Source organism: Akebia trifoliata, chromosome 13, assembly GCF_017979445.1.
Source record: "Akebia trifoliata isolate Shusen 1 chromosome 13, ASM1797944v1, whole genome shotgun sequence".
In the NCBI taxonomy this organism is placed as follows: Eukaryota; Viridiplantae; Streptophyta; class Magnoliopsida; order Ranunculales; family Lardizabalaceae; genus Akebia; species Akebia trifoliata.
Window position 1 is genome coordinate 11,748,846 of NC_141387.1, and position 24,137 is coordinate 11,772,982.

The window sequence follows — 24,137 nt, forward strand, 5'->3', positions numbered from 1 at the left end:
CCTAGTGCAAACCATGGCATACATAAAACTGCCAACAGCACTAGCATAAGGAATATGAGACATGTGCTCCACCTCCTCCTCTGTCTACGGGGACATTTGAGCTGAGAGTCTAAAGTGAGCTGCTAGAGGAGTACTCACAGATTTAGATTCTTGCATCCCAAAGTGATCCAACACCTTCTTAATGTATTTCCTTTGTGATACATACAATCTACCTGCTCTTTTATCCCTATGAATCTCCATACCCAAAATCTTCTTTGCAGCCCCTAAGTCTTTCATCTCAAACTCACTACTGAATTGAGCTTTCAGCCTCCTAATCTCAGATGTATCTCTGCATGCAATCAACATATCATCTACATATTATAGTAAGTACATAAACGAACCATCTGTGAGCCTCCGATGATAAACACAACTGTCATACTTATTCCTGGTATAGTTGTTTCCTACCATAAAAGTATCAAACCTCTTATACCACTGTCTAGGAGACTGCTTCAGGCCATATAAAGATTTTTTCAGCAAACACACACGATCTTCCTTCCCCTGAATAATGAATCCCTCTGGTTGATGCATATAAATATGTTCTTCTAACTCACCATGTAGAAAAGCAGTCTTTACATCAAGTTGTTCAAGCTCTAAATTGTATAAGGCAACCATGGCAAGGAGCACCCTGATAGAAGTATGTTTTACCACAGGCGAGAAAACCTCGGTGAAATCCACACCTTCCCGCTGCGTATACCCCTTTGCCACCAATCTTGCTTTGAACCTAGCATCTTCAATACCTGGAATTCCTTCTTTTTTCTTGAAGACCCATTTGCACCCCACAATCTTCTGACCCTTTGGCTTCTCAACAATCTCCCATGTTTGGTTCTTGTAAAGAGACTCGATCTCCTCACCCATGGCAACACACCACTGTGTTGACTCCTCACATGTAATGGCCTCCTGATAGGTACATGGCTCCTCATCATCCATAGTTTCTGCCACACTAAGTGCATAAGCCACCAAATCTGTATGAGCAAATCTTTGAGGTGGTCTAACCTACCTCCTTTGTCTGTCTCTAGCCAAGCTGTACTATTGTAACTGAACCTCATCCTCAATAATTGGATCCTGTCGTGGTTCTTCATCCTCTTGATCTAAATCATCTGTACCATTATTTTTCAAAATAGAAGCCTCTAGCTCCACCTATTCAATGACACCACGAGGTCTCTCAGTATCGAATATCTCCTTCACACTGAACATGATAGACTCATCGAATGTCACATCTCTACTGATAAGAAACTTTTTCCCTATCGCATCTAGACACCACAATCTGTAACCTTTCACTCCAACTTGATATCCAAGAAAAATGCATTTCTTTGCCCTCGGTTCAAGCTTACCATCGTTTACGTGAGCATATACTGGACACCCAAATATCCTCAATCCAGAATATGTAGCAGGAGACCCCGACCACACCTCCTCTGGAATTTTGAACTCAATAGCACTGTTAGGAGACCTGTTCACCAAATAACAAGCTGTGTTAACAGCTTCAGCCCAAAACTGCTTTGGCAAATCAGAATTTGATTGCATGCACCGCGCCCTTTCCAATAAAGTCCTGTTCATTCGTTCTGCAACCCCATTCTGTTGTGGTGTCTTCCGTACTGTGTGATGCCGCACAATACCCTCATTTTTACAGAACTCATCGAACTCTCCAAAGTAAAATTTCAAACCGTTATCAGTCCTCAATCTCTTGATATGTTTTCCTATTTGTTTTTCTATCAATGTCTTCCACTGCTTGAATTTGACAAAAACTTCATCTTTGCTCTTCAAAATAAATATCCAGAATTTTCTCGAAAAATCATCTATGAACTTCAACATGTATCTACTTCCACCATGTGATGCAACCGGAGATGGACCCCATAAATCAGAATGGATATAATCCACAATATCCCTAGTTCTGTGAATACCCGTACTGAACTTTACTCTGCACTGCTTCCCAAAAATACAATGCTCACAAAAGTCCAATTTTTCAATTTTTTTTCCATCAAGCAAACCCTGTTTGCTCAATACTGTCATCCCCCTCTCACTCATATGCCCGAGGTGTATATGTCACAATCTGGTGGTGTCTAAATCTGCTGCTGATACCGATGTCGTACTTGTAATTGTCTGTCCTTACAGTGCATACAACCCATTCTTCTTCAACCCTTTCATTACCACAAGAGCACCTTTAGAAACCCGAATTACTCCATCCCCTACCTTGTAACAACAACCATTTGAGTCTAGCATACCCAAGGAAATCAAATTTTTCTTCAAATCTGAACGTGCCTGACATCTGATAATGTCCTCACAATACCGTCAAACATCTTCACCCGAACTGTGCCTATCCCCACTACCTTACAAGCAGTATTATTTCCCATAAGAACTTCACCCCCATCAAAAGGTCGATAGGTTGTGAACCAGTCCTTATTGGAACATATATGATAAGTGCACGCCGAATCAAGAATCCATCCACTCCTCACTAGAGAAATTGGTAGAAACTGAAAGTACATCACCGTTATCACTATTTCCATCTGCCACTGCTGCATCACCAGCATCATGATTATTATAATTTTGTTTTTCCTTCCCTTTACTATCCGGACAATCTTTTTTAAAGTGTCCTTCTTGATGATAATTGAAATACTTTAACTTTCTAGTCTTTGATTTTGATATAAACCGTCATTTTCCATTATGGTTCCCTTTATGATTTGATCTCCCCCTACCAAACAAACCTTTGCCTGAGCTTTCTGTAATTCCATCTACTTTCTTCTTCAATTCTTTAGAATTTAAAGCAGATTTAATCTCCTCAACCGAAACAGTAGTTTTTCCATACATTAGGGTATCAACAAAGTTTTCATATGAGGGTGGTAGAAAACAAACCAAAAGTATAGCCTGATCTTCTTCATCAATTTTAACACCAACATTCTTTAAATCCATAAGAATACTATTATATTCATCAAGATGATCAGGGATAGAAATACCTTCTCGCATCCGCAAGGTGTAAAACCGTTTCTTTAAATACCACCGATTTGTGAGAGATTTTGTTCATGTACCGAGTTTCCAACTTTGTCCATAGCAGATCTATTGTGTCTGAATCATCGACCTCTCGCAGGACCTCATTCCCCAAAGATAATAGAATCATACTGTGTGCCTTCTCCATGATCTCTTCTTTCTGTTCTGGTTTCAACGATTCAGGAAAATTATCGCTTCCCAACAGCGCCTTCGATAAACCTTGCTGAACAAGCAAAGCTTTCATCCGAACCCGCCATAGATTAAAATGTTCCTTCCATTGAACTTCTCAACATCATACTTCGCAGCCATAGCTCTGATACCAGTTTGTTAAACTAAACCCTATGATCTGAAGTATAAATCAAGCAATAACACAAGAATCTCACACGACACAAAATATACGTGGTTCGGTTAAATAATCGACCTACGTCCACGGGCGAAAAACGACAATTTCACTATATTATCCAAAGAAGAACACTGTTACAATTTCTCTCTGTCTCTCGTATGTTTCTCACACCCTCTAGGGTTTCATCTCTTACCCTTTATATACTTAGGGTTACAAAGAGGTTAAACGGGTCGTTAACGGATCTCAAAAGATCAAGGTTGAATCCACGACAACCCTCCACATATAAGAATAGAAGACATAACCAACAGATTACATATATGAAAATGATAAACTCAGATTACATATGTGGCACAAATCACTAAGAATGAGACTTATGTAACAGATGAGGATAAGCATGAAATTGATGGTATGGGTAACCGTGAAGAGGGATAGCCCTATTAGATAACAGCCCTGGTTGTAAGTTTTGAGTCGCGATTACAAAGCTATAACTATGATGATTGCCCAATTGATCCTAACGTTTCTTTTGTAGGCCATCAATGTTCAAGTAAGAATAAAAGAATAATTTTCAACCAAAGTCAATGATTTAATTCCAGATGTCAGGGAGGACACAACATGCAAAAAGCTCAGATTCGACAACCCAAGGTTGATGAATTTCATAAAATTTGATGGACTATGGCGACAAATTTTTCGTTGTCAAATTTTTTTCTTTCCAATGGGTAAAAACAATCAAATTAATGGAGGATGAGAGAAATTCAACAACTCTAGGCCATTGAATTTAGGGAACATCATAAATTACATGGCCCTAAGCCATCGAATTTTGATTTCTAAAATTCATAGGCCTTGACTAGTCGAATTTTCCAATTTTCACATAGTAGGACAGGTGTCAATACAATCGAAAGTCCTAAAAGGCGAGGGAAATACATAAAAGAATGTGAATGGAAAACCAAAAATAGATATGAATTCAATCTCATTGACATAAGACTTGGCTTTGGCTTGGATGAAACCGTTGTTTTGAGGTTCCATGTAGAAGAATAAGAAGAAGAAATGATGGAAAAATGGTATCTCAATCTTCCTAGTCATCATGCTCATGAACAATATCAGGATGACCCCAATATTGTTAGTGAATAAGACAGGAAACCATGGTACAAGATGATTTGATGTTTCTCATGTATCATATAAGAATGAGATAAGTTGACTTCCCCACATGGCATACTCAATCGACTCCCCTGACATAAGGTGTGCAAGAACCATAGATTACCTTTCATTGGGATACACAACTACACAAATTTATGGGATGTGTGGTTGTGTATCCCGAGGCATAAAGTCTATGGTTCTGGCACACTCCACTTCTAAGGGTGTCAATGGGTACCCATTTTAACCAAAATCGAATCGGAACCAGAACCAAAAACCCCAATTCCGGATCCCTTTTTATTGGAACCGATTAGAGCTAGGTCTAAAATGAAACCGAACCGATAGAAATCGGAACCGTTAAGTTCTATCCAATGGATATCTACGGGTAGTCGGAATCGATGTATTTTGTCATTTATTTCCATACTATAAATGATTTAAGGTATTTTTATTTCAAAATAAATGCATGTCATATACAATTCTTCAATGTTTTGTATAAATTATCGATTGAAACTTAAAATGAGTTATTCTTCTAAAAATTTATTACTTTTAACAAAGATAAAATTTTTACTTTTGAAAAAAATCATTAAGTTGTATCTTTAGTATAACAAATTATAATTAAGTTAATAATTTTGTAAATAATATGTTAATTTTTAAAAGGAAAATTTTTGTTATAATGATTTGAAATATTTTTTTCTCATTCGATTCTTCAGAGCCGGAACCGATGGGTATACCCGTGATTTTTGGTTTTAGCGGTTCCGATTCCGATTTCATTTATTTTGGAATCGGACCCGAAATCAAACTAATATAATAGTTATGATTCTAAGTTCTTTAGGAACCGACCCATTGACACCCCTACCCACATCAGGGGAGTTTATTGAGTATGCCACGTGGGGGAGTCATATTATCACCACTCATCATATAACATTGCAGCGTCTTCTTTATAAACCTTGACCAGCAACTCGATCAAGCAAGCTAGACTTATTATGTAACATTTATACGATTTGATAGTGATCCAACAGTGATGGGATTAATGGATCAATGGGTTCCCTTCATTTAATTAGAAGTGTTGGCATCATCCTTAGTTAGTAGTCATTCCTTCTGTCCAAACCACTCGATGATACCCCAAGATTCTTCAGACAATCTCAAAGAGCATCCATCGGCTTAAAGTCTAAACTTAGGGATTCCAATAATGGGTGACAATCAAAAGGATAATACCATATAATTTTCTAGAAACGCGATAATCTGACAATGCCACTTGGCACACTCAATCGACTCTCGTGTCATGAAAAATTCAAGAACCATAGATCTGTATGTTTTGGGATACAAAATTATACTTTCCCATTATAATGTGTATCACGAGAGAACTGTGTATCTTTAGGCATACGATCTACTGTTCCCGAACTTATCAAGTCAGGAGAGTCGGTTTAGTGTGCCAATTTTCTATTATAGTATTAGATGCGCAGTATCATCCGGGATACGATGCAATTAAAAGTATTAAAAAATTTTGACTTATGATAAATGAGAAGAATTTATAACCCTTTAAATGAATCTCACGCATCAAAAGTCAACTTAAATAGGATAATCCCAAAGTCCATTGTATAGTCTTTAATTAATGGTTCAAAAAAATATAATATAGATTAGATGCCATTCATCATTGAATCTCGTTGACTTTATTTCTAAGAGAATCCATAAGCATTGAAAGACTATCTAAGAAGATCGGTGCCGTCCTCCATGTGCGTCCATGTTTCATGATAATTTGCTTATTATTGATCACAATGTATTCCCTTTATATAAATCAACATTGACTCTTCCCATAGCAAAGCCATCATCAATATCCATCTCTCATTCCATGGCTTCAGATATAGTTTTTGGTCTTTCAATGGTGACTTCTCTCTTAGCTATACTGTTATCTATCATTTTTATTATGCACAAGAAGAACACCAACAACAATATCAAGAAGAAATTACCCCCTGGAGAGATGGGTCTTCCTTGGATCGGTGAAACATTTGATTTCTACAAAGCCCAACGCAACAATCGATTATTCGAAGAGTTCATTGAGCCTCGGACAACAAAACATGGAAACATCTTCAAGACAAGGCTGATGGGATCACCAACAGTGATGGTTAGCGGTGCCGAAGCTAATAAGTTCTTCCTCTCCAACGAATTCAAGCTAGTTGTGAGTTCGTGGCCATCTGCATCGGTGCAACTTATGGGTACGAATTCTATTATGGAAAAGCAAGGTGATCAACATCGATGCCTTCGTGGGGTTATCGCAGCTACTCTCAGTTCGACCAGCCTCGAAGCTCTAGTCCCGAAGATATGTAGCTCGGTCACAGCCCACCTCGATGAACATTGGCGAGGCCAAGACACAATAAGCCTATTTCGGTCAGCAAAGATGGTAACATTTTCGATTGTTTTTGAGTGTTTGTTAGGGATCAAAGTGGAACATGGGATGTTGGAGATGTTTGAGAGGGTTTTGGAAGGGGTGTTTGCACCGCCTATCGAGTTTCCAGGGTCTAAGTTTTGGCGAGCGAAGAGGGCAAGAATGGAGATTGGGAAAATGATGGTAAATATCGTTAGAAAGAAAAGGGAAGAAATGGAAGGAAATTTGAAAGGAGAAGAGGATGGGATGTTGTTATCCCGTTTGGTTGAAGTTTTGATAGGTGGGGAGATTCAAGAGGAGGAGGTTGTCGATAATGTGGTGTTGTTAGTGTTTGCTGCTCACGACACAACCTCGTTCGCCATTGCCATGGTGTGTAGGATGTTGGCTCACCACCCCAACTGTTATGCTCAACTTCTCCAAGGTAACCTATTCTTCTTTTTATATGTTTCTCATCTTAACCATGATCATAGAACTCGAGCTGGGTCGACTCGAAACTCAGCAAGTTGATTCAATTGGATTTTGAGGTGACTCATTATCCCGTCGATGGAACCAACTCGCCAAGTCAAGTTGGCAAATCATTCATCAACTCAGCAAAGTCAACCTGAAAATGTACTGAGTCGAGTTAGACCCTCAACCGAGTTATTGTGTTATATATGCTTTCTGTGGAGAACAAAAAAAGTATTTATTATTTTAAAATATTAAAACTGATTTCTTAAATATTTATAAATCTAATATATATATTTTTTACTCATCTGAATCAACTCGTGAGTTGCTGACTTCACTCGAGTTGGAGAAGAAAACACTTAGCTTTGATGCATCCAAGGCATAGAGACCACGCTTCCGAGTTCCCACCATTACAATTTCCCAAGTGTTCCTATCCTTTATCGCAAAACCACCAGCAGAAAATTCAAATATATAAGGATAATCACTCGTAAATTGATTGACTGAAAGGAGATTCTTTTTAAGTTCAGGAACTAGAAGCACATCACGGTAGTTTGAATTTCCCATTTTTGTTGTCTAGGATAGTATCAACAGTATGAGTTATCTTTAAAGTATGTCCATCTCCAATCATAATAATGTCATTTCCATGATAAGTTTCAAGGTTGAGTAGTTTACATTGGTTGCTTGTCATGTGTGCGGATACCCCAATATCCGGAACTAACCAAAATCTTGATTATGTCTTGTTGTAATGGAAGCTAGTGCATTGGTTATGTCATCTGGAGTGTAAACTTGATTGAACATGTGCCAACATTTTAGATCAATGTCCTCATTTCCCACAGATTTGACAAGATACATTAATATCTAGAGCGCTAGTAGTTTTTGTAGATTGACTGTTATTATCATTATTTTCTTGTGACTTCTAATTTCTTCTTTCTGACCATTATCTTTATTATTCTGACCATATTATAAGAAACCATTATCTTTATTATTTTCTTCTTACCTCCCTTTTTTATTAAATAATTTCCCTATGTTATGATTATGTTAGCCTATGAAAGCAACAGATTGAGTTAATCTTTCTGATTCTTAGTGACGCTTAATGACTCTGAAGTAGAGGGATAATTTAGTTATGAAACAGGGTTGGGGGCTTAAGTATAGTATTCACAAAAGATTATTGTTCATGGCCTGACCCATTGAGTAGCCACAATACCTTCCTATGATCATCAATAACAACTAGATCGTCACATATGGTTTTAAATTCCCTAAGATAATCAGAAAGAGGTGACGTACCATTGCTTACATGATGGATCTTCTGTTGTAAATGAAATCATGCTCTTATGGATCTTGTGCCAATGCATCATTGAGTGTTGCCCAAATGACCCTGGAATTATCCAATCCAACCACAAGACTAAGGACATCTTCATTGAGGGTGTCAAGATCCACCAATGCAGCAACCTATCTGAATGTCTCCAGGCTTGAAAGTCTGATTTATGATCTCCCTCTGGCCAATGGTAGATGTACCATTTCGGTGCAATAATCATCTCAGGTGGTGCTGAGCTGAGATTACTCCATTGATGAAGCCTATCATGTCTTGGCTTTCTATCAAACCAAGCATTTATGTCCTCCACATGAGATAAATGTTTTGAGTGAGTTTAATCGAGACAAAATTCCTAACATTTTAGGTAAAGAGATATGGGTATGAAGAACTTGTGTTGGCCATGGATTAAACTTTTCTATTAGAAAATGCGAAAAAGAAGATGACAGAAAAAAGGGGCTTTACATGAACTGCTTCATGTATGGCTCTTATACCTTAAAAGATAACCAGATACAGAATCTTCCATCTCTCACTGAGTTAAGAATGAAGAGAACTGTTCAATGTATATCGATAAATGTTACCGTAACTAACAGAGATATTCTTCTAAAAGTTACAATACTTAACAAAAAGAAAGATAAAAAATCGTCAGTTACAATACATAAAAGGAAAGAGTAGTGGGAATTAGTTAATTGTATTTTCAATTTCATTTGATCTACATGTACATGTGACCCACAATCTTGATGTGCATGATTCTCTACATAACATGTCAACAACTATCCAATGGAAATGTAGTGGATATGTCATTTGCCAGTTAATAAAACTCTAAGGTGAACGAAAAAATCAAATTTTGAAATAGGGCCTTTTTTTCTTTTTTCACTTTTATTTTCAATCCCAACTTAACCTACTAATCAAATGATTCTTTAACAAATTTTCCTTATCATAAAGATTTTAAGAAAATACATGACTTTTTAACATAATTAATCAATGAAAAAGAATTGATTCAGCTGATCTTAAACTTTTTGGATGAAACTATGATAACGAATTTCCTTCCTTGTGGGAGGAAGATGAAATATGGATTCATTGGTACTCCAGCCAATCAATTTGATGAATTTTGTTACCATTTCCAAATGGATATCCATTAACCCCATTCATAATAAATGATTTTTTTTTTCTTTTTCCCATATATTATTTCGTAAAATCATTAAAATTCACAATTTTCAATCCATTATACTCTTATAGAACACTTGGAGATAATGGATACTAAAAGAAAGGGGCAAACTCTAACCCTAGAAGATACAAAGAAGATGAATTATACATGGCAAGTTGCTCGAGAAAGCATGCGGCTGTTCCCACCCATTTTCGGATCTTTCAGGAAAGCGATTGTCGACATTGATTATAAAGGATTTACCATACCTAGAGGATGGAAGGTACTCTCTCTCTCTCTCTCACTCAAACACATGTGCGCATGCACACACACACACACATTTATATATATATATGGAAAATGTTCAGCACCCTCCTATTTACCCTACGTGTATATATATATATATATATATGGGTCACGTTATTACAACCCCCTTTGCGACACACCTTTTTGTCTTATATGGGCAAAAATGTTTGGAATGGGCTGATTTTTTGTGCGGATGATCTCTATGGTGAGGAGATCATCCTGGCAAAAAATCATCCCATTCCAAAACTTCTAGACCGTCCGATTTTTGTTGAAAAATTATAGACCGTCCAATTTTTGTAAATCAATTTTGATGGGGCTAGAAGTTTTGGAATGAGATGATTTTTTGCCAGGATGATCCCCTCACCATAGAGATCATCCTCACAAAAAATCAGCCCATTCCAAACATTTTTGCCCATATAAGACAAAAAGGTGTGTCGCAAAGGGGGTCGCAAAGGGGGTCGTAATAACGCGACCCTATATATATATATATATATATATATATATATATGGGAAATGTTCAGCACCCTAAGTTTTACCACACACTTTAACAAACGTTTTTTGTCCTACATGGGTTAGAAGTTTTGGAATGGGCTGATTTTTGGTGAAGATGATCTCTATGATTAGAAGATTATCCTCCCCAAAAATCAGCCCATTCTGAAATGTTTAGCCCCATGTTTACACGTTGAAAAATCGTGGACCGTCCATTTTTTGTAAACCATTTTTGATGGGGTTAGAAGTTTTGGAATGAGCTGATTTTTGGTGAGGATGATCTCCTCACCATAGAGATCATCCTCACCAAAAATCAGCCCATTCCAAAACTTCTAACCCATGTAAGACAAAACACGTTGTTAAAATGTGTGGTAAAGCTTAGGGTGCTGAACGGGACCCTATATATATATATATATATATATATATATATATATATATATATTTATATGGAAAATGTTCAGCCTCTCCTATTTACCCTACGTGTTTCATCCTACATGGGTTAGAAGTTTTGGAATGAGCTGGTTTTTTGTGAGGATGATCTCTATGGTGAGAAGATCACCCTAACCAAAACTCAGCTCATTCCAAAACTTCTAGCCCCATGTTTACAAGTTGAAGAATCATGGACCGTCCATTTTTTTAAACCATTTTTGATGGGGTTAGAAGTTTCGAAATGGGCTGATTTTTGGTGAGGGTGATATTCTCACCATAGAAATCATCCTCACCAAAAATTAGCCCATTCCAAAACTTCTAATTCATGTAGGACAAAACACGTTGGGCAAAACGTAGGGTAAATAATAGGGTGCCGAACATGCCCATATATATATAGGATCATAGGTTGAAAGTTTTGGAATGGGCTGATTTTTGGTGAGAATCATCTCTCTGGTGAGGAGATCATCCTCACCAAAAATCAGCTCATTCCCAAGCTTCTAACCCCATCAAAAGTGGTTTACAAAAAATGGATGGTCCACGATTCTTCAACTTGTAAATATGGGATTAGAAGTTACAAAATGGGCTATTTTTGGTGAGGATGATCTCTTAACCATAGAGATCGTCCTCACAAAAAATTAGTCTTTTCCAAAACTTATAACCTATGAACGACAAATAGTAAGATGCCAAACATTTCCCACATATATAGAGAGAGGTGCAGTTACCTGGACCAAGGGATCAATTAGAACCAAAACCACACTAATGGATAGTTGACATGTGGATTTAGTTATTTAGTAATCTAACTAGGGTTGGTGAAACCATGGTTAAAAACTTCATTTACTCGATTTTCTATAACTGGAGAAGAATAAAATCCTTCTTCCAACCTTTTCTCTAATTCAACACGTTCATCGCAACTATCATCTCAATTCTCAATCGCCTTTTCATTATCAAAAATCGAGGGATTTGCTTCAAGATCAAGGTTGTTCTCTATAGATGTGATTTTTGTGATTTCCTCGAGATCTTTCTTCTCCTGATCGAATGACTTGGAACTTCTCAAGATCGTCCTTATTCCCTGTTCCATAGAACCTCAAATGCCCAAGTTAGTCTCAATGAAATTGAGACAAAGTTTCAATTGTAGAAGAATTGCATACCTTAGATGTAGGGATCCTCCTCTATTTATAAAATAAGAATTTCTATTTTACACATTTCCAACCTTATCTCACTCTATTTTGGGATAAGAATCATGTGGGTTCCTCTTTTCAAGAGTTCCTTCTAATTCATTTGCCCAAATCCCAAGGATTAGAGACCTTTCCTTTTACGAAATTCCGCTCTTCTGACCTTTATCTAAGCCCCTCATTCTCGGTGAACTACCAAGTGACTGCTTACTTATGGTCAGAAGAATGTTCTTAGTGAATTTTATTATTCCCTAATGACACGAGGCTTTACTTGATAGGTCGAACAATTTATCCCTCCACAACTTGTACTGTTGTATTGTGCCTAGTGGGTTTTACTACCTACTAAAGAGGCAGGGTCGGGAGGTGTTGTTCCAACCCCTTAAGACTAACAAGGAGTGGTTCCTCTATCCTATCAAAGTCTCAGGCTCATGGGTGTACGCCGAGGAGAAGTCTACCATTGTCCTAAAAAATTGTTGTTTCAATTAGACGGGTAAGGTTCCTCCTAAGACTAACAAGGAGTGGTTCCTTTATCCTGTAAGAGTCTCAAGCTCATGGGAGTACGCCAAGGAGCAGTCTACCATTGTCCTAAAAAATTGTTGTTTCAATTGGATGGGTAAGGTTCCTCCTCAAATTTTTAACCGGGCTTTCTTTCCTTGTCATTCTTGACCTGAGAATGACCTGAGCTAGTCGTTTTGTTTGGACTTTTGCATATATTAAGGGCAACAATCTGCTCAAAACTCCCATTCTTGAGTTAATTCTCAAAGACAAAGAGTTCCAAAAGCAATTAACCTCCCTTTCTCCTTCTCTTCCAATTAGCACCGCCCCTCACCCTAAGGAAGGTTCATCTCCACCCCGTCAAACTACTATTCTTTCTTCCACCCCTTCTTCTTCTATAAACCTCGGGTCTTCTTTCGACATTGAATCTAAGGGAGAGATGAGCTCTCCACTTGTTACTCTGAAGCCTTCTACTCAGAAGCACCCCATTGTCTTCTTGAGTCTACCCCCACCCCTCTTACCATCTTACCTCCAACCGATCATTCCTATAATCCTACCCCTTGCCAAATTATCTTCCACTTAGAGAGTGGTGATCAAGTCATCCACGTTAACTATGACCAATAGAGCAAGAGACAGAAGAGGACTTCTGCCTTAAAGGATCAAGACATCACCCTAATCCCTTCTGATGTGGCCCACGAGGCCGAGGGACCTCTTGTTTAGTAAGTCCAATCAAAGGGAAAGGTCCTCATTCTGAGGATCCCCATGGGGGTTTCAACACTAGCCGATCCCAAAGTGGCTCAGGGACTCATAGAGGAAAGCATCCTTCCCTTCGATAAGGCTCATGAAAAATGACTGTGTCATTTATCAACAAGCTCTTTAGCCGCCTGACAGGTATTTTTCTCTCCTGTCTTTTTTTCATTTTGATGTTTTCATTTCTGTTCTTTTCCAATTTGGTATCTTTCTGCTTTGTAGGTATAGTGCAATGTCTTTTCCCTGGCTTGGGGCTTGCTTCTCGCATTCCTTCCTTGAAGCAAAGAGAAATGAGGTATCTGACCTTTAGGATCAAGTAAAAATCTCAAGACCCAGCTGGAGAACAGTAACGATCAACTGGCTTAGGCGGCCCTGGCTTTCAAAAGTCGATTTGAGAGGCTAGAGGAGGAAAATGAGTAGAAGAAGAAAAAAAAATAGAGAGACAGAAGGCTAGCCTCCAGTAGGAGCTCAACACCAATATTAAGGAGTAGGAGGACATTTCGAATGAAGAACGTGCTCTCATGGCCCAACTGGAGGTTGTCTTGTTGGAGCTTGGGCAAGTAAGGCCCTCACTCCGGTCCTAACCTTTGGCCGCTTCTAATCCGACCGTTGTTGCCTCCACCTCCTCTGCCCTATTAATGTAATATCCTCTACTGGGGCTAATCCGCTTATCGACCCGATGTAGGTCTAGGCTTTTGTAATTTTTTTTCTTATGTGTTTTTTCTTATATCAATGAACATTTCCTTTCGCCAATCTCCCATCATCTCTCTCTTTTTCTAACCTTGTACACTTAGATCATTTTTGTTTCCTTTATTTTCTCATTTTTATGTGAAAGGGTTAGTTCCCTAGTGAACCAATCTTCTTTGCTTTTGATGACTTTAGTTTCTCTTGCCTTATAAAACTTGGTTCCTATCTAACCGACCTTATTGTCTCGGATAAAATTTTGCCTTACTCAAGCTTACTTCCCATTGAACCAACCTTATTACCTTAGAAAAAAAATTTACTTCACTCACCTCATAGAGTGAAACTTTATTCCAATTGAATCGACCATTTTGCCTTAGATAAACTTTTGCTTCACTCGCCTCATAGAGTAAAACTCGATTCCCATTAAACCGACCCTTTTGCCTTAGATAAATGTTTGTTTCACTCACCACATAGAGTGAAGCTTGGTTCCCTTCGAGCCAACCTTATTGTCCTAGATAAATTTTTGTTTCACTCACTTCATAAAGTGAAACTTGGTTCCCATCGAACCGACCCTATTGCCTTAGATAAATTTTTACTTCACTCACCTCATAGATTGGAACTCGATTCTCATCAAACAGACCCTATTGCCTTAGATAAATTTTTACTTCACTCACCTCATAGAGTGAAGCGCTGTTCCCATCAAACTGATCATATGCCTTAGATAAATGTTTTCTTTACTCACCAAATAGAGTAAAGCTCGATTTTCATCAAATCGACCCTATTGTCTTAGATAAATTTTTACTTCACTCTCCTTATAGAATGAAGTTCGTTTTCCATCGAACCGATCCTATTGGCATAGATAAATTTTTACTTCACTCACCTCATAAAGTAAAACTTGGTACCCATTGTACTGATCATTTTACCTTAGATAAATTTTTGTTTCACTCATTTCATAGAGTAAACCTCAGTTCTCATTGAAACGACCTTATCATTTCACTAAAATACTCATTCAAATGCTACATTTTTATACATAATCGAATCGCTCTGAAAATAAACATTTTTATAAAGTAATTAAAATAAATCAAGGGTCAAATAAACTCTACTACACTAGAAAGTAAATTCCATTTGAAAATTAAAGAAATCCCTACTACTAAATTACTAATCCTTATTGATAGTACCTTCTTAAATTAAAATCATTCCACGGTGATTCGATTGAATCCCCAACCATTGTCTTCTCTCCTACCTTCTCGAGTTTGTCCATAATGTAAGGGCCACCACAGTTTTTTTCTGAGCTTTCCACCGTTAGGTGCTTGTGTGTTCTGGAAGACCTTCTCCAGAACCAAGTCTCTTGGCTTAAATATCCTTGTGTGCATCTTCCAATCATAAGATCTTTCAACTCCTAATGATATCGTCTAAGCCTTTCCAACATCATTTCCCTTGTTTCATCCATCCAATCAGGTTTTAAGCTATGAATTCTTCGTTGACAATATCCCTAGCTATCCTTGTTCAGCCTGTTGGTACTTGTACCTTTGTTGGAAATATCATTTTTATCCCATACGTCAAAGCAAACAGAGATATACACATACCCCTTCATGCAGTGGTTTGATAGGCTCATAACACATTATGCATCCACCCACCTTCATTTCTGCTCATCCAGCTTCTTCTTCAAGTTACCTAGTATTATCTTGTTCGATGCCTCAACTTGCTCGTTCCCCAGTGGATATCTTGGTTTGGAGTTCAACCTTGAATTTCGTATTCCTAATAATAAGCCATGGCATGATTCTCTTTGAATTGATTCCAATTATTAGGTACCATGACATAGGGTATTTCAAAACTTATTATGATTTGTTCCCATAAGAACTTGACCACATCTTATTCTCTAATTCGAGCCAATAGTATGGCCTCTATCCATTTGGTAAAGTAAGTTGTCCCGATGAGCAAGAACTCCCTTTTTTCGATAGTTCAAGGGAATGGTCTCATTATGTCCAACCCCTATATAGCAAATGGCCAGGAACTGACGATTGGATGGAGTTCCTCCATTGGCTGATAAATCATCTGAGCATGTTTTTGGCACTTGTCGCACTTCTAAATATATTTATTCACATCATCTTGCATGTATGGCCAATAGTACCCTTGGGTTATTATTTATGGGTCAAGGAACTTCTTCCAGAATGGTTTTCACAAACCCCTTCATGTATATCTCCCAAAACCAATCGTGCATCTTCTGAGTCTAGACATCTCAAGTGTAGGTCCCCGTAAGACATTCGGTAGAGTACTCCATTCACCATGAGATACTGACTCGCTTTCCTCTTTAGTTTCAATGTCTCTTTTTTGTCTTTTGGTAGTACCCCTGATCTTAAATAATTCATTATTTCGTCCTTCTAACTAAGCCTCTCATCTATCGGCATGCAATCCTTCACCTTTTCAAGCTCCGTATTCAATTTACCTTCAAATTTGACCAGGATAGTTCAGGCTTTCGTATCCCTGAGTATTGATGTCACATATGCCAATGAATCTACATGTCAGTTGTCATCTCTAGATATCCTTATTATCTTTACCCTTTTGAATTATGTCATTTGCTCCTAGACGAGCCGCACGTACTTGGCCATTCTCCCGTCCTTCGCCTGATATTCCCTTCTACAATGCTCAACCACTAACTGGGAGTCTGTATAAACTTAAAGTTCTTGGATCTTTAGATCACGAGCCATCTTTAGCCCTCCAAGCATGGCTTTATATTATGTTTCATTGTTAGAGGCTCGGAACCCCAATTTCACCACCTTTTCTAACCTATCATTGCTTAGGGTAACCAAAACCATCCTTGCGCTTGATCCCAAACCTATTATGTTTTCGAACTCATGGGGTCAGGTAAATTTTCTTCTAATGGTTATACCTCTTCTTCTTCTTCCTAGTACGGGTCTTCTATTGGGAAATCAACTAGGAAATCTGCCACCATCTATCCTTGTTGAGCGTTCCTCGATTGAATTCCCCCAATGCAATCGCCCATATGGAAATTCTTTTAGACTTCTCTGATCCGCACATGAATTCCTTGAGTGGATAGTCTGTGATAACCTTGACATTGTGAGCTTGGAAGTACGGCCTCAACTTCTGAGCTGCATACACCAATACGAGTCCAATCTTCTCAATTAAACTGTACTTAACTTCAGATTCTCCCAACTTTTTACTTATAAAGTAGACCAGCATCTCTCTTTTAACCTCTACTCTGAACAAGGCCGAGCTTGTCGTTATTGGGGTAGACCTTCAAATCTAAAAAAGCCTTCTCACATTCTTCCCTCCATTTGAACCCCATCCCTTTTTTGAATAACATAAAGAGGGGTAGACACTTGTTTGAAGACCTTCAAATAAATCTATTGAGCATAACCACTGGACCTACTAAATTTTATACTTGCTTCAAATTGGTAGGAGAAGGCATCTCAGACATTGCCCTTATTTGATCTAGATTCACTTCTATTCCTCTTTTCGTCACCATGCATCCAAGGAATTTTCCTAACGAAACCCCAAACATGCACTTCTTCGAATTGGGACGCATCCCATACTCCCTTAATCAAGTAAACATCTCCCCTAGATGATCCATATGGTCCTCTAACAACTTAATTTTTACGAGCATATCATCTATGTATACTTCCATAATGTCCAAGAGCTTATCTTCAACATCTTGGTGATCATTTTCTAACACGTGACCCTTACATTCTTCAAATCGAATGGCATAACCTTGCAACAGAAGAGCCCTTACTCTATGATAAAAGTAATTTTCTCTTGATCCTCGAGAGCTAGCTGAATCTGGTTGTATCTTGAATACCCATCCATGAAAGAAAGTTTTTCATTACCAACTATGACATCCACCTACTAATTTATCCTTGGAAGAAGTAATTCATATTTTGGGCACGTCTTGTTGAGATTAATGAAGTCGATACAAACCCTCACCTAACCATCCTTCTTTGGTACTACCACAATGTTTGTGAACCAGGTTGGATATTGCATTTTTCGAATGAATCGAGCCTCCAATAACTTTGCCACCTTCCCATTAATCGATTACCTCAGCTTTGGTACTAACCTCTAAGGCTTCTATTGCACGGGTCAAAATCCATGGTCTACGTGCAAGTGATGACTCATGATTTACGGATGTATACTAGGCATTTCTCCCAATGATCATGCGAAGACATTCTTATTTCTTCTCAAGAAATCCACCATCTTCTTTTTCTTCCTTTTCTGTACTTGACCCTACAAAGGTCTGATGTATACTTTCTTCTCCTAAGTCGACCTCTTCCACTTATTCTACTGCTGACACTCATTTTATTAATGGTTCCTTTTGTAATAACTATTGATCATCACCCTTGGGTGGGTCGGGTTTCACATCTTCAATTCGATTTCGGTATTCATTTTTCCTATCCTCCTTTATTGCATTGGAGAAATAGTTTTGAGTTACCACTTGGTCTCCATTGATCTCCATAAGATCCTCACTGGTTGAGAAGCATGCGACATGATGATAATTTGAAGGCACAACCTTCATCGAATGTATCCATCTCCTACCCAGTATGGTGTTATAAGCTAAAATGGCATCTACTACCATGAACTTGGTTATTACCACTTCTAGCCCTACCGCTATGGGTACGGTGATTTCCCTATCTAGTATTATCGAGTTTTCGTTGAACCCGTACACACTAACTTTCGCCTATTCTAATCCTCCAACCACTCTCATCCACTTGGCTATCGAGAGAAATAGGATATTTATCGTACTTCCAAAGTTGACAAGGATCCTCTTTAAATCAAATGTCCCTACTACCAATGTAATGACCAAGGCATCGTTGTGTGGATTGGTTACCCTTTTCAAGGTCTCTTGAGTAAATATTATTGTTTTGCTTTCCCAAATTTAATCAAGTACTCGAGCTATGGTTTCCCTCTTTATAACTTGGTAAACCTCCATTTCGTGTTGTGTCTTCTTAACCTTAGTGTGATGTGAGATTTCGACTACCTTATCAGATCAAAATTCTTCGATGATTGTGTTGACCTTTATCCTCCTGTGCTGGCAATCCCCTTATAGGTGGAGGTGGAAGATCTCGTCTCCTAGACTCCTCTGTTGCCACCACTACATATAGTCTGAGCTTTCCTTGGTCTATCATGTTCTGAATGACATGTTGTAATATCTAGCAATCATCGATCGAATGATTTTCCACCTAATGGTACTCATAATATAGCTTTCTTGACCTTCCTTGATAATTCAAGGATGGTGGTACGAAACTCGGGTCATTCTTTATATACTTCAATATTTCTTAGGGTTTCTCCGTCAAAAGTGTTAGGACCCTTCTTGAGTTTCATGAACTTTGACCTGTAAGATCCCTTATTTTCTTCCTGTCCCTCCCCCCCCCCTTTTCTTTCTCTTTCCCTTTACTTTCTAGTTCTATTTTGGCCGGAGTAATAGTATGCATCGTTGGACTTGCCTTCCGAGCCCTACTCTTCAGTGTTTCTTTCAAAATGATGTACTTTTCGGTCAGAATGTACAGATCCTCCAACCTTTTTGGCGAGTTGGTGATAAGCTTCTTATGCAACCTTGTTCCTAGTACGATCGCATTGACATAAGCCTAGATAACCATGTCATCATCAGGGTTCTCGACCAAAAACAATTGAGTGTGGAATCAGGCCGTGAAAGTATGGATGTTCTCCTTCTCTTCCTACCTTAAGTAAAAAAACACATTGACCTTGACCTTCTTACGTATATTGTGAATATATTGAGCCACGAAGAAATCCTCCAATTACTAAAAGTTTTCAATTTCCCCTTGTGGTAGTTCTTGGAATTAGGTGATAGCTCTTGACCTCAAAGTGAATGGGAACATCTTGCACGTGAGCATGTCCTTCTCCTGATAAAGAATCATCAGGTTATTGTAGTACGTGAGGTTCTCTACAAGGTCCTCAGTTCTATGGAAAGAATTGAACTTGGGCATGTGGAACTTCCTCAATGGCTCAGAACTCTAGATCGCCTCTGTGAATGGCAACATTCTCAAATCCCTGACCACCGAGCGAACGAGATGTCTTACTTGTCCCCCTTTGTCTCAATAAGTCCTCCACTTCCCCCAATGTCAGTGGGTTGGGTGGTACATTATGCCCTTGGTTAACTTGATTCCCTTCTGATCAAACCTCGAGGTCATGATTACAGTTTGGCACCCAAGATCATCATCATTGCCCCTTTGTTATTTGATCCCTCTACTCTCTATTATCGCAGTTGTTTGTTCTCTATCATAAGGGCTCTAATCTCTTCTGATTGTCACTCTATACTTTGTTGCAATTTTGTCCACACTTTTACCAACAAGGTTTGGACATCCTCAATGGGGTTCTTGTTACCCTCCACGACTGCTCATGTTGTCGCACCACCCATTGTTGTGACTCCTACAACTTCTGTTGCCCCCTTTACTTCAGCTTCTGTTTCAACCCTTTGACTATTGTTCATTGTGTTTGTCATGTGTACCTCATATTTTTTGTCGGTTCCCACGAACGGTGTCAATTGTAGAGGTAAGTTTTGTGATTACCTCGAGATCTTCTTTCTTTTGATCAGATAACCTACACTCCTCGAGATCATCCATGTTCCTTATTCCACAAAACCTCTGATGCCTAAGTTTATCCTAATGAAATTGCAACAGAATTTCAATTGTAGAAAAATTACGTACGTTAGATGTGGGGATCCTCCTCTATTTATAAAATAAGAATTTCTATTTTGCATGTTTCCAATCTTATCTCCTATTTTGATATAAGAATAGTGTGGGATCCTCTTACCAAGAGTCCCTTCTAATTCATTTGCCCAAATCCCGAACTCCTAGGGATTAGAGCCCTTCATTCTCAGTGAACTACCGAGCAATTACTTACCTATGGTCGGAAGAATGTTCTTAGTGAATTCTATTGTTCCTTAATGACACGTGTCATTATTGATAGGTCAAAGAATTTATTCCTCCGCACTCTCCACTTTAATTCTAGGATTTTCCTTCAAGATCAAAGAAGTTTTCTAAACCCTAGTCTGGAAAAACAACAAGGAATCTCTGTAACTCTTTGGAATGAACTTGAAGACCCAATTTCTTTAAAAAACAAGCAAACCAATTTCACTAAAGGAATTTTCAAAATTAATTTGAGGCTTGTGTTCTCCTTATTAAATTGTTAGGGAATCTCATCAGATTGCAATTATTCATTTAGATAGTAATGCAAGAACAAGAATATTACAATACAAAATCATTAAAAATTGGTGACTTGCAACCTACAAGGGTAATAATTGTTGAAGCTGGAATTCAATGATCTACTATTTCTTTATTCAATGTGTTTTTCACAAATCTCTTGAGATAATTTTATTCAATATGTTTGTCACAGAAGAGAAGAGAGAGAGAGAGAGAGAGGATTATAGATTAATTACATTTTCTTTGATCTCCACAAATCTCTTGAGATAATTTCCTTCAATGTGTTATGCACGAAGAGCTAGAGGTTGTTGAGAATCATAGATTGATTAGGATTTCTTGTTTCTCACGAGTTGTTAACAAAAGTATAAATTAATTAGGGTTAGTTTCAAAATTAATGGAGGCCACGTGGCATTTTCTTATTGACGTGGTCCAAGCTCTATTTGGTCCTTCGGTCCATGCAACCTTTTCCCATACATATATATGGGGTCAGGATCCCTTGACTCATAAGAATGACTCATGAAAATATACATGATCCCAACCCTTCAAATGCTAAATCCAATGGTTGAGATTTATCCTTGGGATAAGTCTCCAAGATTTGTGTTATCAAGATACTCATAAATCTCAACCATTTGATTTTGTGTTTAAAGGATTATGATCATGTGTTTTTTTCATGAGTCATTCTTAGGAGTCAACGGATCCCAACCCATATATAAACAGGCAAAATTGTAAAAAAGGAAGAAAAATTTACAAGGGGAAAACGCCCCTAGTCCACAACTCTGAGACAACTTATTGCACCATAACTAAAATACTCATATTTGAGCACTAAAATATTACATAATAAATGTATCATCATTAAAACTTTCAAAAAACCAAAGTTGTGAAACACACAAACATTCCCATGAAACATTGGGGAAATCTAGACTTGTGGAGAAGGAACTCATATGTTTATACATTATCCCGACTGTGTAAATATAGAATCTAATACGCAGGAAAAAGAATATGTAGCTTGAGAATACATCATGTCCTCTAAGATAAATTCCAACAGTGGGATTCCATATTTACACAATCGAGATTGTGTGTGAACATATGAGTCCATTTATGAGTTAAGAATCCTAACCCAACATGTAGATATAACACATGATAGTTAAAGCATGAAATCTAGTGGTTGGGATGTACATATATATCCTGATAATACATACCTTTATAATAAAACTCGACTTTTGGATTTTGTGTTTTAACGTAGGATTATGTTATTTTTCCATGAGTCATCTGATCCTTATCCAATATATATACACACAAGCGCTCATTTATGTACATATGATTTGCTCATGCATGCATTGTATAGGTTCACTACCCATTAAATTGTGAGCACCATTTCAATTATCCAGATCAATGTTTTAAGATGTAAACCAATAATTAGACAAAAAACTTGTCAAATTGGAAAAATCGTGCACAGATCGTAGTTCAATTTGGTTGGAATGATTATATTTATAATATTTTAAAATTCTATGATTTTACTAATGGTATCATTGTTCTTTTTACAAAATATTTGATATTAAGGTGTGCCTAAAGAGTTAATAATGAAATTATATTTTCTTTCCCAACATCTCATCTTGAAAGGAGAAATTCCAAAATTTTGTATTTTATAAGGGTTTACAAAATCCAACAGATCTCTCAATTCGTTAAAAATCAACAATTTTCCTCGAACAAGTCCAACTTTATTACAAAAATATTTTCTAATGCACTATGGTCTAACCATTCTCTTTTCTTTTTCTTTTCTTTTCTTTTTTTTTTTTCTTTTTTTTTTTTGTGTGGTTTCTATTTAGGTGCTATGGACAACATATGGAAGCCATTACAACACACAATATTTTTCTGACCCTATGACTTTTAATCCAATTCGATTCGAGGAACCCATGCCACCATATGTTTATCTTCCTTTTGGAGGAGGACCAAGGGTATGTGCGGGGTACCAACTAGCTAAGTTAAACATCCTCATTTTCTTGCATTTCATGGTAACAAGGTATGAATGGTCCCTAGTTTATCCAGATGAACCAATAACAGTTGATCCCCTCCCCTTCCCTTCTTGTGGAATGCCCATCAAAATTGCTCCCAAGTTCTTTTAAAAGATCAAATGAATACAATTATTTGTACAACTGAAATACACTACTATAAGTTGTATTTGGGAAAAAGTTTGTTGTTGAATTTCATTAATTTATATTGAGTCTCTAGAGATATAGCAATAATGTTATTGTAAATTAATGGTTATCCATCCTTGACAGCAAACAAGATTGGTAAACATCCATTTTTTTTATGTGAATTAAGAATCCTCGTTCTTCATAATGCATAACCGTCGAAGGATTATTTTATTTTATTTTGAGAATTTTGAAATATCTCTCTCGCATTAGCATAATTGATTGTGATTATAATCAATCTTTTGGATTGTAAGGATTACTAGATAAATTGTGTATGGTTAGAAAAAATATAAAAGTCTCCAAGATAAATTCTTATATCTATTATCTTATGTTAATTTAGAGATTAGTTTACTTGTACTTGAGATATTCTTTTTTATGTTTTATATCCAAATTTTGCTAAAATTGGTTCAAAAAAGGCTAAAGATTCTTGAGATCATACTTGTTTGTGTCGAGGTATTCTAATAATGTAAATATTATTGGAAATGCAAATTTGATTGGTTGGACTAATTATATAAGTGAAAGTTTATGGGCCATTTCAAGATGAGTCAATCTTACTTTTTGTGATGAGGATGGCAAAATCTTATTTTTGGTAACAACAATAGTCTCCCTACGAAGATCATCGATGAAAATCATTGTCTTTCAAATTCTTTCAAGTGAATAGATGATCCTTAATTAT

General features: G+C 37.4%; 1 protein-coding gene across 1 annotated transcript; it reads left to right on the forward strand.

Annotated features, from left to right (window-relative positions):
- The first annotated feature begins 6,246 nt into the window (after positions 1-6,246).
- Positions 6,247-23,392, forward strand: CYP718 (cytochrome P450, family 718). The gene is made up of 3 exons (XM_086420240.1): positions 6,247-7,296; positions 9,868-10,055; positions 23,096-23,392. The coding sequence occupies exons 1-3, from the start codon at positions 6,342-6,344 to the stop codon at positions 23,390-23,392; spliced, it is 1,440 nt and encodes a 479-aa protein (XP_086276366.1). The 5' UTR covers positions 6,247-6,341.
- The last annotated feature ends 745 nt before the right edge of the window (positions 23,393-24,137 follow it).

Bases quoted from the DNA above. Each gene is read 5' to 3' on its own strand.
- CYP718 (XM_086420240.1), top strand. From the start codon at position 6,342: ATGGCTTCAGATATAGTTTTTGGTCTTTCAATGGTGACTTCTCTCTTA. The intron at 7,297-9,867 runs GTAACCTATTCT...ATACTCTTATAG, and splicing joins TTATGCTCAACTTCTCCAAG to AACACTTGGAGATAATGGAT. The intron at 10,056-23,095 runs GTACTCTCTCTC...GTTTCTATTTAG, and splicing joins CCATACCTAGAGGATGGAAG to GTGCTATGGACAACATATGG.